At 48.1% G+C, this 16,334-nt stretch overlaps 1 protein-coding gene across 17 annotated transcripts in view; it reads right to left on the bottom strand.

Annotated features, from left to right (window-relative positions):
* The window catches only part of Ahnak (AHNAK nucleoprotein), an 87,204-nt gene that overhangs the window by 64,781 nt on the left and 6,089 nt on the right, over positions 1 to 16,334 (bottom strand). For 3 of the 17 annotated variants that reach the window (XM_031389634.1, XM_031389635.1, XM_031389636.1), the window contains exons 2-4: positions 11,760 to 11,864; positions 11,277 to 11,433; positions 10,645 to 10,832 (exon numbers count right to left, since the gene is read on the bottom strand). In XM_031389634.1, coding sequence (XP_031245494.1) covers positions 10,645 to 10,832; positions 11,277 to 11,433 — 345 coding nt within the window. In that variant the 5' untranslated portion in view covers positions 11,760 to 11,864. Of the gene's footprint in view, positions 1 to 28; positions 9,786 to 10,644; positions 10,833 to 11,276; positions 11,434 to 11,759; positions 11,865 to 16,334 lie in introns of all 17 variants that reach the window. The other 14 variants (XM_031389628.1, XM_031389627.1, XM_031389622.1 and 11 more) reach the window with 14 other exon arrangements.

Raw genomic sequence — 16,334 nt, 5'->3', positions numbered from 1 at the left:
TTTGCATCTGGCCCTTCAATGTTCACATCTGGAACATCAATGTCCACTTTGGGTCCTGAGACATCAAGTTCAGCCTTGGGAAAGCTCACATCCACTTCAGGACCCTCTCCTTTGAAGCCAGGCATGCTGAACTTGGGCATTTTCACCTTGGGCATTTTCAGGTGCCAGTCTGGGCCATGAACATCCACATCTGGAACATCAATGTCCACTTTGGGGCCTTTGATGTCAACTTCAGGAACTTTAATCTCACCTTCCACTTTGGGCAGAGACACATCCACATCACCCTTCACTTTGGGGCCTTTCAGGTTTAAGTCAATGTCAGGCATGGAGATCTTGGGGGCTTTGATGTTCATCTCAGGCATCTTGAACTTTGGGCCTTTTAAGCTTCCCTCTGGACATTCCACATTGAGTTCTGGGCCCTCAATATTCATACTGGGAGCTTCTATATTGATATCTCCCTTTGGTAAATTCACAGCCACATCAGGCCCTTCTGCTTTTACACCAGACACACTGAACTTGGGCATTTTCATCTTGGGCATTTTCAGATTCCATTCTGGACCATGAACATCCACATCTGGTGCATTAAGTTGAACATCTGGTGCTTTAATGTCCACTTTGGGACTTTTGAAGTCTCCTTCTAAATTTGGGCCTGATACATCTAAGTCTCCTTTGATTTTAGGACCTTTCAAGTTTAGCTCCACATCGGGCATGGAGACTTTGGGAGATGAAATGCTCAGGAAAGGCATTTTAAACTTGGATCCTTTCACTTTACCTTGGACTTCAACTTCTGGAGCATTAATATCAAACTTTGGAGCTGTTATATCAACATCTGGTTTTTTAAGTTTGACATCCACTTCAGGTGTCTGAACTTTGGACCCAGAAAAATTAAATTTAGGAAGCTTAAAACGAGATTTCTTTGCTTTCCCATCAATATTGACTTTAGGAGCAGAAATGTCCAGTTCTGGGCCCTTTACATCCACCTTGGGAGTTTTAATGTCACCCTCCAGCTTGGGTCCAGAGATATCAACATCTCCCTTGACCTTTGAGCCCTTTAAATTCAAGTCAATTTCTGGCATGGAGATCTTGGGCATGTTTACATTCATGTCAGGCATTTTCAGTTTGGGACCTTTTAATTTGCCTTCAGGACCATGAATGTCAATATCTGGAGCATTTACATCTAATTTTGGGCCCTTTATGTCAAGAGAAGGGCCTTTCAAGTCACCCTCTATATTTGGAATGGAAACATCCACATCACCCTTCACTTTGGGGCCTTTGAGGTTTAAGTCAATGTCAGGCATGGAGATCTTGGGGGCTTTGATGTTCATCTCAGGCATCTTGAACTTGGGGCCCTTCAGTTTTGCATCTGGCCCTTCAATGTTCACATCTGGAACATCAATGTCCACCTTGGGTCCTGAGACATCAAGATCAGCCTTGGGCAGGTTCACATCTACTTCAGGGCCTTCTCCTTTGAAACCAGGCATGCTGAACTTGGGCATTTTCACCTTGGGCATCTTCAGGTGCCAGTCTGGTCCCTGCATATCCACATCTGGGGCATTGATGTCCACTTTGGGGCCTTTGATGTCAACCTCTGGGCCTTTGAGGTCTCCTTCCACTTTGGGCAGAGACACATCCACATCACCCTTCACTTTTGGTCCTTTAAGATGCAAATCAAAGTCAGGCATGGAGATCTTGGGGGCCTTGATGTTCATCTCAGGCATCTTGAATTTAGGACCCTTCAGTTTTGCATCTGGACCTTCAATATTCACATCTGGAAGATCAATGTCCACCTTGGGTCCTGAGACATCAAGATCAGCCTTGGGCAGGTTCACATCTACTTCAGGGCCTTCTCCTTTGAAACCAGGCATGCTAAACTTAGGCATTTTCACCTTGGGCATCTTCAGGTGCCAGTCTGGACCATGAACATCGACATCTGGAACATCAATGTCCACTTTGGGGCCTTTGATGTCAACGTCTGGGCCTTGGAGGTCACCTTCCACTTTGGGCAGGGAAACATCGACATCACCCTTTAGTTTGGGACCCTTAAGATGTAAATCTGGCATGGAGATCTTGGGGGCTTTGATGTTCATCTCAGGCATCTTGAACTTGGGGCCCTTCAGTTTTGCATCTGGCCCTTCAATGTTCACATCTGGAACATCGATATCCACCTTGGGTCCTGAGACATTAAGATCAGCCTTGGGCAGGTTCACATCTACTTCAGGGCCTTCTCCTTTGAAACCAGGCATGCTAAACTTGGGCATTTTCACCTTGGGCATCTTCAAGTGCCAGTCTGGGCCCTGCACATCAACATCTGGGGCACTGATGTCCACTTTGGGGCCTTTGATGTCAACCTCTGGGCCTTGGAGGTCACCTTCCACTTTGGGCAGGGAAACATCTACATCACCCTTTAGTTTGGGACCCTTAAGATGTAAATCTGGCATGGAGATCTTGGGAGCCTTGATGTTCATCTCAGGCATCTTGAATTTGGGGCCCTTCAGTTTTGCATCTGGCCCTTCAATGTTCACATCTGGAACATCAATGTCCACTTTGGGTCCTGAGACATCAAGATCAGCCTTGGGCAGGTTCACATCTACTTCAGGGCCTTCTCCTTTGAAACCAGGCATGCTGAACTTGGGCATTTTCATCTTGGGCATCTTCAGGTGCCAGTCTGGACCCTGCACGTCTACATCTGGAGCACTGATGTCCACTTTGGGGCCTTTGATGTCAACCTCTGGGCCTTTGAGGTCACCTTCTACCTTGGGCAGAGAAACATCTACATCACCCTTCACTTTGGGACCCTTAAGATGTAAGTCTGGCATTGAGATCTTGGGGGCCTTGATGTTCATCTCAGGCATTTTGAACTTCGGGCCTTTCAATTTGCCCTCTGGTCCTTCAATCTCAATGTCTGGCCCACTCATGTCCACATTTGGCCCTTTGAGGTCTCCTTCCAATTTGGGAACATCTACATCCACCTCCCCCTTTATCTTTGGACTTTTTAAGTGAAGATCAATGTCTGGCATGGAGATTTTGGGAGCTTTGAAGTGCATGTCTGGCATCTTGAACTTGGGGCTTTTCCATTTACCTTCTGGGCCTTCCACAGCTACTTCAGGTATGTTGGCATCCAGTTTGGGGCCCTTGACATCGAGTTCTGGACTCTTTAATTCTCCTTCAAGCTTTGGGACTGAAACATCAATATCTCCTTTGATTTTAGGACCCTTTAAGTTGAAATCAACATCAGGCATGGAAATCTTGGGGGCCTTGAAGTCAGGCATCTTAAACTTGGGGCCTTTCAACTTTGCATCTGGCCCTTCAACATTCACATCTGGAACATCAATGTCCACCTTGGGTCCTGAGACATCAATGTCAGCCTTGGGCAAGTTCACATCCACTTCTGGGCCTTCTCCTTTGAAGCCAGGCATGCTGAACTTGGGCATTTTCATCTTGGGCATCTTCAGGTGCCAGTCTGGGCCATGCACATCCACATCTGGGGCAGTGATGTCCACTTTAGGGCCTTTGATATCCACATCTGGCACTTTCATTTCACCTTCTATCTTGGGCACTGTCACATCCACGTCCCCCTTGACTTTGGGGCCTTTCAGATGTAAATCTACATCAGGCATGGAGATCTTAGGAGCCTTGAAGTGCATGTCAGGCATCTTGAACTTGGGGCCTTTCAACTTTGCATCAGGACATTCCAGGTCAACATCAGGCACTTCCACATCCACACTTGGGCCTTTTAATTCTCCCTCTAATTTTGGCACTGCCACATCTATGTCCCCCTTGACTTTGGGGCCTTTCAGATGCAAGTCCACATCAGGCATGGAGATCTTAGGGGCCTTGAAGTGCATGTCAGGCATCTTGAACTTGGGGCCTTTCAACTTTGCATCAGGACATTCCAGGTCAACATCAGGCACTTCCACATCCACACTTGGGCCTTTTAATTCTCCCTCTAATTTTGGCACTGCCACATCCATGTCTCCCTTGATTTTGGGACCTTTCAGATGTAAGTCCACATCAGGCATGGATATTTTGGGGGCCTTAAAGTGCATGTCAGGCATCTTGAACTTGGGGCCCTTCAGTTTTGCATCTGGCCCTTCAATATTCACATCTGGAACATCAATGTCCACCTTGGGTCCTGAGACATCAATGTCAGCCTTGGGCAAGTTCACATCCACTTCTGGGCCTTCTCCTTTGAAGCCAGGCATGCTGAACTTGGGCATTTTCATCTTGGGCATCTTCAGGTGCCAGTCTGGGCCATGCACATCCACATCTGGGGCACTGATGTCCACTTTAGGGCCTTTGATGTCCACATCTGGCACTTTCATTTCACCTTCTATCTTGGGCACTGTCACATCCACGTCCCCCTTGACTTTGGGGCTTTTCAGGTGTAAATCTACATCAGGCATGGAGATCTTAGGAGCCTTGAAGTGCATGTCAGGCATCTTGAACTTGGGGCCTTTCAACTTTGCATCAGGACATTCCAGATCAACATCAGGCACTTCCACATTCACATTTGGGCCTTTTAATTCTCCCTCTAATTTTGGCACTGCCACATCTATGTCCCCCTTGACTTTGGGGCCTTTCAGATGCAAGTCCACATCGGGCATGGAGATCTTAGGAGCCTTAAAGTGCATGTCAGGCATCTTGAACTTGGGGCCTTTCAACTTTGCATCAGGACATTCCAGATCAATATCAGGTACTTTCACATCCACATTGGGCCCTTTGACATCAACTTGAGGACCTCTGAGATCAGCTTCCATTTCTGGCACAGAAGCATCTATCTCTCCTTTCAGTTTGGGCCCCTTCAAATTCAAGTCCACATCAGGCATGGAGATCTTGGCAGCCTTGATATTCAACTTAGGCATCTTAAATTTGGAGCCTTTCAATTTTGCATCTGGCCCTTCAATGTTCACATCTGGAACATCAATGTCCACCTTGGGTCCTGAGACATCAATGTCAGCCTTGGGCAAGCTCACATCCACTTCTGGGCCTTCTCCTTTGAAGCCAGGCATGCTGAACTTGGGCATTTTCACCTTGGGCATCTTCAGGTGCCAGTCTGGGCCACGCGCATCCACATCTGGGGCATTGATGTCCACTTTAGGGCCTTTGATATCCACATCTGGCACTTTCATTTCACCTTCTATCTTGGGCACTGTCACATCCACGTCCCCCTTGACTTTGGGGCCTTTCAGGTGTAAATCTACATCAGGCATGGAGATCTTAGGGGCCTTGAAGTGCATGTCAGGCATCTTGAACTTGGGACCCTTCAGCTTCCCTTCTGGACATTCAATATCAATATCACCAACATCCACATCAACTTCGGGACCTTTCAAATCTCCCTCTACTTTTGGAAGAGAAACATCTACACCACTTTTCAGTTTAGGTCCTTTCAAATTAAGCCCAACATCAGGCATAGAGATTTTGTGTGTCTGTATATTCATGCTTGGCATCTTGAACTTGGAGCCCTTAAGTTTCCCTTCTGGCCCTTCAATATTCACATCTGGAACATCAATGTCCATTTTGGGTCCTGAGACATCAATATTGGCCTTTTGAAGATTCACATCTACTTCAGGGCCTTCTCCTTTGAAGCCAGGCATGCTGAACTTGGGCATTTTTACCTTGGGCATCTTCAAATGCCAGTCTGGGCCATGAACTTCCACATCTGGTGCCTCCACTTTGGGGCCTTTGATGTCAACAGCAGGAGCTTTTATTTCTCCTCCCACTTTTGGAACTGAGACATCATGTTCTGCTTTTACCTTAGGGCCTTTCAAATTCAAGCTAACATCTGGCATGGATATCTTCTGAGGCTTTATGTTCACTTCTGGCATCTTAAATTTTGGACCTTTTAGTTTTGTATCTGGACATTCAATATTTACATCTGGAGCATCAATGTCTACCTTGGGTCCTGAAACATCAATGTTGGCCTTGGGGATGTCTACTTCTGGGCCTTCTCCTTTGAAGCCAGGCATACTGAACTTGGGCATTTTCATCTTAGGCATCTTAAGGTGCCAATCTGGGCCATGAACCTCAACATCTGGAGCATCAATGCCAACTATGGGCCCTTTAATGTCCACATCTGGCACTTTTATTTCACCCTCTACCTCAGGCAATGATGCATCCACATCTGCTTTTCCTTTGGGCCCCTTAATATTCAAGTCCACATCAGGCATGGAGATCTTGGGGGCCTTGAAGTGCATGTCAGGCATCTTAAACTTTGGGCCCTTCAGCTTCCCTTCTGGTCCCTCAATGCTCACATCTGGGGCCTCAATATCAACTTTGGGTCCTGAGACATCAAGATCAGCCTTGGGCAGGCTCACATCTACTTCTGGGCCTTCTGCTTTGAAACCAGGCATGCTGAACTTTGGCATTTTCATCTTGGGCATCTTCAGGTGCCAGTCTGGGCCATGCACATCCACATCTGGGACATCAATGCCCACCTTAGGGCCTTTTATGTCCACATCTGGCACTTTCACTTCACCTTCTACCTTGGGCACTGTCACATCCACGTCCCCCTTGACTTTGGGGCCTTTCATGTTTAAGTCCACATCAGGCATTGAAACCTTTGGGGCCTTGAAGTGCATATCAGGCATCTTGAACTTGGGGCCCTTCAGCTTTCCTTCTGGGCCCTCAAGGCTCACATCTGAGGTTTCAACATCAAGTTTAGGTCCTGAGACATCAATAGTAGCCTTAGGCAGGCTCACATCCACATCTGGACCCTCACCTTTGAGAGTAGGCATACTGAACTTGGGCATTTTCATCTTTGGCATCTTCAGGCTCCAGTCTGGGCCTTGCCCATCCACCTCTGGTGCTTTAATATCTACATTTGGACCTTTAATGTCCACATCTGGAACTTTCATCTCTCCCTCTAATTTTGGTGCAGACATGTCTAGATTTCCTTTCATTTTGGGTCCTTTGAGATCCAGGTCCACATCTGGTAGAGACACCTTTGGAGCCTTGAAGTGCATCTCAGGCATCTTAAATTTGGGGCCTTTCAACTTCCCTTCTGGCCCCTCAAGGTTCAAATCTGGAGCACTAATATCTAGCTTTGGTACAGAAATGTCCACATCAGCCTTGGGCATGTTCACATCCAACTCTGGGCCTTCTCCTTTGAGACTAGGCATGCTGAATTTGGGCATTTTAATCTTTGGCATTTTCAAGTTCCAATCGGGACCATGAACATCAACATCTGGAGCACTGCCATCTACTTTGGGGCCTTTCAAGTCTCCTTCTATCTTTGGCATTGTGACATCATATTCTCCTTTTACCTTGGGACCTTTCATATGCAAATCCACATCAGGCATGGATATCTTTGGGGCCTTGATATTCACCTCAGGCATCTTCAGCTTAGGATCCTTCAGCTTTCCTTCGGGTCCTTCAATGTTCACATCTGGAACTTTGACATTCATCTTGGGTCCTGATACATCAATGTCAGCCTTTGGGAGATCCACCTCCACTTCTGGGCTCTCTGCCTTGAAGCCTGGCATGCCAAACTTGGGCATTTTTATCTTCGGCATCTTCATATGCCATTCAGGACCTTGAACATCCACATTTGGAACATCAATGTCCACTTTAGCACTTTTAAGTTCAACATCAGGAACTTTCATCTTACCTTCTGCCCTTGGCACTGTGACATCATATTCTCCCTTTACATTGGGGCCTTTTAAGTGTAAGTCCACATCTGGCATGGAGATCTTTGGAGCTCTGATATTCATTTCAGGCATTTTAAACTTATGCCCTTTCAACTTCCCTTCTGGTCCTTCAATGCTTACATCTGGAGCACTGACCTCCACCTTAGTCCCAGAAATGTCAATGTCAGCCTTGGGCAGGTTCACATCTACTTCTGGACCCTCTGCTTTGAACCCTGGCACGCTGAATTTGGGCATTTTCATCTTGGGAATCTTCAGGTCTGGGCCATGCACATCCACTTGTGGGGTGTCAATGTCCACTTTGGGGCCTTTCAGTTCTCCCTCAAGCTTTGGTGTTGTTACCTCATACTCTCCCTTCACCTTTGGCCCTTTGATATGCAGATCCACATCAGGTATAGAAATCTTTGGAGTCTTGACACTTACTTCAGGAAGATTAATGTCAGGGCCTTTAAGTTTGCCACCCAGACCCTCCATGTTGACATTTGGAGCTTCTACATTGACCTTAGGCCCTGAAATACTGATATCTCCTTTGGGCAGAGTAACATCTGAGCCTTCTCCTTTGACTCCTGAGACACTGAACTTGGGCATCTTCAAGTTCCATTCTGGACCATGAACTTCCACATCTGGGGCACTGATGTCCATTTTGGGGCCTTTGACATCAACTTCAGGACCTTTGGCTTTTCCTTCTACTTTGGGGAGACTGACATCTACACTCCCTTTCCCCTTAGGTGCAGCTACATTTAAGTCTACATCTGCCATAGAAATCCTACAGGCCCCTATTTTTCCAGAAGGGCTGCTGAGCTTGGGACCTGTCAAGGTCCCCTCTAAGTTTGGTGTCTCTATGTCCACTCTGGAGCCTTTAACTGCCACCTGAGGGCCTTTAACATCACCTTTCACCTCAGGAGCAGATACCTTCATATTTCCTTTCAGTTTACAGGACCCGAGGCTCAGATCCACATCCTGCATGGAGATCTTAGGTTTCTGGACAACCATTTCAGGAGTCTTGACTTTAGCACCCTTCATCTTCCCTTCGAGCCCACCAGTAGCAATCTCAGGCAGATTGACATCCCCAGAGACCCCAGGAAGGGTTACTTCACCTGTGGGCAGTGCCACATTAAGGCCAACTCCCTCTCCCTTTGAACCTGATGCAGAGAATTTAGGGACTTTCATCTTGGGCACATTCAGTTTGCCCCCTAGCCCATGAACATCAACATCAGGAGTTCCGATTTCCACACTAGGACCAGTGATGTTGCCCTCAATTTTGGAAGCACAGGCATCCATTCCTATGTTCCCTTGCAGTTTGGTACCTTTCAGGCCTAAGTCACCCTCAAGTGATGGCCCAGTGATTTGGGGACCCTTCAGCTTCCCTTCAAGCCCCTCAATATTGACAGAGGAGGAACTTACTCCCAGGTGAGGAGCCTGGATGTTTCCCCCAATAGCCAAGCCTGGCTTGTCACCTTCATGTCCCACAGAGAATTCAGGTGCAGAAACATTCAGCCCTACCTCTGGTATCTGGCCCTCTGGGCCTGCTGAGACACCAAATTTTGGCATCTTCATGGTAGGAATTTTAATTTTCCCAATATCACCACTCTGGAGGGATGGGCCCTGTACCTCTACTGAGCCAGTCCCAAGAGAAGATGAAACATCCACTCCTGGAACTTGGATCCCTCCTTTGCCACCCAAGTCCAAGCCTTTTGCTTTGACATTGACATCTAGGCTTCCCACCTTTGCCCCAGGCACAGTGACCTGGAATTTTGAGTGGCCGGCACCTTCAAGCTCTGGTCCAGAAGCAGAGATGGCACCTGCCCGGATATCCACAGCAGAGACTGTGGTTGGAGAGGCTGCCCCGGATCCCGAGGGCAGTCGGATCACTGTTTTCCCAAGTTGGGTTTCCACATCCGTGTTGGAGATTTCAGTCACTTCATGCCTTGGTATCTTGATCATGAACTCAGGGCTGCTGATGTCAATGTCCTTCACTCCTTCTCGACCGGTCACGTCCACAGTGTAGGCTGTAACCCTTCTGGTCACTGTGATGGTACGGCTCTGGGTCTCCCCAAGGTCCCCTTCTATTCCATCCTCCGACCTCAGGCGTGGCTTGATCTTTGTGGTGTAGATGCGCTGGTAGTCCTCATCATCCCCACTCTGCAGAAAGACATGCCCGGCAGAGGTTGCAGCAAAGCCTGCCTGAATTGGCAGATGCCCGGCTGCAGTCCAGCCAACAACAGGGTTGCCTGTTTCCCAAAGGTACTCAGACCATAACAGAGGTCTAGGGAGCCTCCTGGGGCAGAACACAGGGCACTGAAGAAAGGGGTTGACAGTCATATCATAAGAGGAAAATGGAAGAAAATTCTTGTAAGCAAAAGTCATGGCAGGGTTAGGAAATATGTAAACTCCTTGACTGTGCTGCCCAGGAAGAGGCTCTGCCACCCAGTGATAGTTCAAAGAAGCCTGCTCCAAGGACCCATCCCAATCAGGCCCTTCCTCTTTCAATTCTCAGCTCACGGGCTTGATTGTTTAAGGAGCCTCCCAGGAGCCTTTGCATACTGGAAAGCATTTCTGAAACCTGATGGCTTGGCTGTGATTGGATAAGACTTTCACTTTGAGGACACATGCTTTATTCAATAAGCAAGCCATTAGGAGTAAAGAAGCACTTGCCACAAGCATTGTGCTGCTCGTCTTCTCACTCATGGAATGTAGAGAGGCAGGTTGAACCCCAGTGAGGTCATTTCAGAGGAAAGCGGTCAGCCTTCCTCTTGGCCCCTCAGCCCCCACTGCTGGAGTTGTTTCCCACACCATGACATAGTCTTAAGGGACAGAAGGAACACTATACTGGTAGGGATGGAATCAGCCACATGCCACACACAAACAGGAAGAAACCAGCGGAGAGAAGTCACAAGAGAATGCAGACCATGAAAGAAGGAAGGCTCAAGAAGTGAGGCCGAGGAGCCGTCGGGATCATGGGGGAGCTCTGAACAAAGGTGGGCCACCAGGTACTACTCACCAGAACCACCTCAGAGCTATGGGAACTGAAGACTTCGTGGGTCCAGGTCTGTCCAGGCTCAGGGGAACGGTCCCCTTTACGGTGCAACTTCAAGCCAACGGTGTGATGCCCCATGGTATTCAGCAACTGGGTCACCTCACCAGACTGCAGGTTGTCAAAGTAGATGGTGGCACCCACAATCTTGTCCCCTAAGTAAGGGAGTACAAGTATCAGGTAGAGGTCTCAAGAGAACACCACATCACAGCCGCTGAAGCTGACTTCCCTTTAACTTCATGAACACCACGCACACACAGTATCGCCCACTCAAGCACAGAGGAGGAAACTGGCTGGAAAAGCCAACTGTTTTCACATAGCTGCAGAATTGGTGAGGAGCACAGAATCAGATCTGAAGATAAGGTCAGTCTCCAGGACTCCACATGACTACCTCCCCCAAGATTCACCAACAAGACACAGAGTAGCACAGAGTAGTAGTAGGGCTCCGGTACTGACCTTCCTTCTGTTGTTGGACCCAGGCCTTCCACAGTCATTTGGTCATTTCTGCCTGCCCCCCCCCCCACTGTCTCCCGCTCTTCCCCCTCTTCCCCCTCTCACCCCGCCCCCCAGTGCCCAGTCATTATCCTAGGGAGACTCACCCTCCTTGACCACCCCAGTGCGGGCCGCAGGGGAGTTCTGCATCACCTCCTGTACAAAGACTCCATCATCCCTCTGGGCAATGGTCAGCCCATGGGAGCCACTGCCCTGCCAGTTAGGCAGTAGCAGCTCCCGGGTTGTCTCTTCCTCCTTCTCCATCTGGGATGGGGTGAAAAAACACAAAGGTCTGGTCATGGGAACATGGAGAGCAGAAAGGCATGAGAGAGCCAGAGATCTTTGGTGCTGTGCACATCCAGGGATGAGAGCCCAAGCTGTCCCCTCAGCCCTGGCTCACCTGGGGATTCCTGGGGGAAGGATGATCTGTTCCATGTTTTTCCACTGTAAAGTTCTCACCATGCACAATAAAGACAGAAAGAGGGAAGCCCGCCCTTTGATCCACCCATGGCACAGGTCCAAATGTTACACCCTGTGTCCAGCATGCCCCATCCTATCCTCCACTCCTCTGCAGCATCCAACCTACTAACCTTTGCAGGACTCTTCTCAGGAGCAAACGCCTTGCCAGGAGCCCGCCCCTCCTTCTTCTCTTTCTGTATCAGTCTCTCTCTCTTTGGGAATCTTGGTCACACAACCTAGGAAAAAATTCACCATGATGTTCACCCTCAGCCTCTCAAAACTCAGTGAGCTACCACCCAAAGGACAGGTGAATCCAGAGCCACAGGGCAGGCCAAAACTCTGGTCCCCACTACAGTCAATAACTACATGACTCTGAAGCCCACTGGTACAGAAAATGAGGTTAAAGGAAAGTGGATTAGGTTTCTAACACCTGCATCCTCCCAGCTATAGGACTCTTGCCAAGGACACTTAACTTCTTTGAACCTATGTTTCTTTGTCTGTGAACACGGAAATAGTAGGAGCTCCATGCAGACTGAAGGAACATAAAGACAGCAGCTGGCCCATGAAGGTTCCACCAAACACTCATGTTAATCAGTCTCTAGAATAACTGGTCCTACAGTTACAAGCAGAGACTGAGACTCTGAGAGGCCCATTTGCCTGGAGTGCACACAAAGAGGATGATGACGCAGATGTCTCTGTGGGTCTTTCCTCTATGCCAACTTTAGTCCATACCTCCTCACTAATGTGAGACTGTTCTCTAAGCATGGATGGTGGTGTCCACCCCACCAACCGTGACTCAGCTTACTATCTGTAGCCTGGCCCCCAGGACCAAAAGGAACCCTTAAGCCGCTGGAAGTTCCATAAGTCATGCTTCTGGTAGTGACCTAAACAAAGACAATCCCATCCCCACTAGGCTCCCAAAGCCAAAACTCAGGCCCCTAGATAGTCAAGGCAATGTGAATGCCCACCGTGGACCCTAAGATAGTCACCATCGGTGAAGGCATCCCTCCTTGCCACAGGATGAGCTATCAGCTGCAGAGGTGCCCTGGGAAAGCTCCTAGCAGAATGGTGACTTATGGCAATGAGTTACAGTCACCCCCACAAAATACCACTGGCAGTCATCTAAAAGCATACCTGTGAAACTGTGTGAAGGACTCTATAAATTGTGGTGAGCCTCACCCAAAGCCCCACCCTGAAGCTGTTTACATCCAGAAATTAGTCAACCAATCATAGATACATGTATACTGATCACCTCCTGCATGTCCGAGTCTGTACTAGATGTTGCAAAGGAAATCAGCCAGGGACAAACACAGCCCAGCCCAGCACTTAATTGTACACTGCATTAGATTGTTACCTCCCAACACTCATGTATCCTCTAGACATTTATTAAATGCACTCCCTATGCCAGATATGGAAATTTAAAAGACTTAGAGTCCTATCTCCATATGAATGATAAACAAGTGACTCTGGGTGTGACTAACTGGGCTCCACAATGTTCCAGAAGTCTTAAGAGGCATCTCGGGGAATGAGATATAAACGAGCCAGCCTCTAGGATGGGGATGGTAGCTTTTAGAAATCCATGGAACTTAGCAGGCCCAGTCTCAGGCAGAAACCAACAAAAGATAAACACACACAAACCAAACCAAACAAACAAACAAACAAAAACCCAGCAACCTAGATCACCACACCTGTTCTCAAACTTGACAAACTCATAAACACAGTGTTTATCACGGGCCTACTTAACAACACAGGTGCTGGCTAGAGGGTTAAGAGAAGACGAGAGAGAAGCCTGCTGGCACAGGTTTGAGCTAGGGAAACCCCACTCCCTTCCCAGCAGGCAGATGAGGCTACTTTAAGAGGAAAAGCACACTGACTCTTCACAACTTGAAACTGGCACTATCTTGACTGCCCTATCGTGGACCAGCACTGAGAAGCCAGACTAGAAGTCAGAAGCCCGCCAGAAACAGGAAAGTAAAAGTCTCAAGCTCAAACACCTAAGAACTGAAGCCACCCCTTCAAGTTTCCTAGCACCCGTCTTCCTCCTTGTGCAGGGCCCCTTGCTCAGCCAAACATCCTGGTGCTGAGCCAGCAGAGGGGAAAGAGAGCCAGCTCACTCTCCCACATGGTGGCCCCACCCTGCCTCCTTTCATGGTAAGTCACTGCAATCTGCAGCAACAGCTCCAGACTTGCACAGGGTCACGCCTAAAGCCTAGTCAATGCAATGCCTCCTCGGCCAGGCCCCCAAGTGCTAGAGGAGCTCGCACTTCCCACAGTTTCCCTTCTCTCCATTGAGCCTTAGAACAAGGGTCCTAGATGCCAAAAGCACTGAGGACCAACCTGGATTTGCTATATGCTTCACTCAGTAGGTTGCTGAGAGAAGTCATTCTGAAAAGCTCTCAACCGCTGCAAAAAGGAACCACCAGACTCACGCTACAAGGTGGTCTTACCCAAGAGGGTCTGCCAAGCACCTGTCTGCTCTGCCACTGGCCAAGAAGGACTCCCTTCTCAACATACACAGTCCCGAAAACCATGAGGATGCATATGGGAGTCCATGGTGGCCAAGAAGGGCTCCCTTCTCAACATACATGGTCCCAAAAACCATGAGGATGCATATGGGAGACCATGGTGGCAACAAGCTTTGTTTTCTGCATCTGGGCAGCCGCTCTTGGTCTGTCCTCCACTAACAGAGCCTGTAGCCAGTCCAGATGTTCTTCCCTCTCCTCCCACACAGGTTAGTCAGGCCTCCAGGTAAATCAAAAAAAGGTCTTTGGAGGTTGGAAGAACTCTTCACAATTCAGTCACTCATCACAAGCCTTTGGGGCTTGAAAAGAGTCGAATGTGAGCTGCTAACAAGGTAGGCACATGTGGCTATTTAAATTTAAATGGATTAGCCTGGCATGGTAGTACATACCTATAATCTCAGCACTCAAGAGGGAGAGCCGGGAGATCAAGAGTTTAAGGGTCGCAGGGTGGTGGTGGCACACGCCTTTAATCCCAGCACTTGGGAGGCAGAGGCAGGTGGATTTCTGAATTCGAGGCCAGCCTGGTCTACAGAGTGAGTTCCAGGACAGCCAGAGCTACACAGAGAAACCCTGTCTTAAAAACAAACAAACAAACAAACAAACAAACAAAAAGAGTTTAAGGGTGGCCTGAGCTACAGCACAGGTTCAGTGCCAGCTTGGGCTACATGGAGAACCAGTCTCCAAAAGTCAAAAATAAAATAATTTTAGGCAGGTAATTAAATTACTGTAGTTTCACACACACACATACACCACAGGGGAAAAAAGATAAGAAATAACCCAGTGGTGAAAAATGCTTGTTGCTCTTCCCAAGAACCTGAGTTCAGCTCCCAGCAGCCAAGTCAGGTGACTCACAACCATCTATAACTCCAGCTCAAGGGAACCCCATGCCCTCTAGCTTCCATGTATGCCTCCACATATGTGGCATACACTCACACAGGCATACATGTATATTCATAAATAAGCATTTTAACTAGTTTTAATTATTTTTAAGTGTGTGTGTTTATATATATGTGCATATGTGTGTGTGACTGCAAGTGCCCATGAGGCCAGGAATGTTGGATTCCCTTGGAACTGGAAATTACAGGTGGTTGTTAAGAGGACCAACATGGGTCCCAAACTCGGGTCCTCTGAAAGAAAAGTACTCACTCTTAACCACCAAGCCATCTCTTTAGCCCTGTGTGGTCCTTTGTTTTGGTCTTTAGCTTTTTGAGATGAGGACTTATATCGTCCAAACTGACCTCAGCTTTGTAGCTGAGAATGACCTTGAACTTTTTGATCCTCGTGCTTCTACCTTCTCAGCTTTGAGATTACAAAGGTACTCTGCTATGCCCAGCTCAAAGTTAAAAATGTAATACTATGCCTTTAATCCCAGCATTTGGGAGGCAGAGGCAGGCGGATTTCTGAGTTCAAGGCCAGCCTGGTCTACAGAGTTCCAGGACAGCCAGGGCTACACAGAGAAACCCTGTCTCGAAAAACAAAACAAAACAAAACAAAAAAACAAACAAACAAAAGTAATACCATTAGTCACATTACAGGTGCCTAACAGCCACTGCCACATTTAGGCAGCAAGGGCATGCAAAATCTCCCCTACAGTAGCATCTGAGAGGACAGCATGGCTGCTGTTCATATTCAGGGAAAGGAAGGTACACAAGAGGCTAGAATAGGGGAGGTGTTAGAGCCCAAGAATTCAGGTCTGCTAGCTCCAGTCCTATGGCCCAATAGAGATGAGCATGCTATCCTTTGTGATGGGAAGAGGCAGGGTTGCAGTGGAGAACCCCTAAGGCAGAGGGTTGCTTGGGGAACATAGGACTGAGGTAGTGAGAATGCTCTAAGTAAAAAACAGAAAGGACTCAGAGATAGAACTCGGTTCTGGCCAAATGTCATAATAGAATGCCCCTTCTGCAATTCAAAAATCACACAAAAAACATATGCAGCAAAAATATATGTGCCTGCTACCACAGGGGCTGTACTGAACAGATCCAGAGGATTTCCAAAAGCAGAGAGTCCTGGCAACAGTGACCTCCAGAACATTCTCTCCCCTCTGTCCTAGGGGAGCTAGGCCTTTCTTTCTTCCCCACAGGTAAGAGAGCTTAGGGCAATTGCTGCTGCAGCCAGCCAGCCACTGTATCTATCAAGATGACAGGATCTCTCATTCTCTCTCTCTCTCTCTCTCTCTCTCTCTCT

Source organism: Mastomys coucha, unplaced genomic scaffold (genome assembly GCF_008632895.1).
Source record: "Mastomys coucha isolate ucsf_1 unplaced genomic scaffold, UCSF_Mcou_1 pScaffold21, whole genome shotgun sequence".
NCBI lineage: Eukaryota > Metazoa > Chordata > Mammalia > Rodentia > Muridae > Mastomys > Mastomys coucha.
This window is presented reverse-complemented; position numbering and strand designations above follow the sequence as displayed.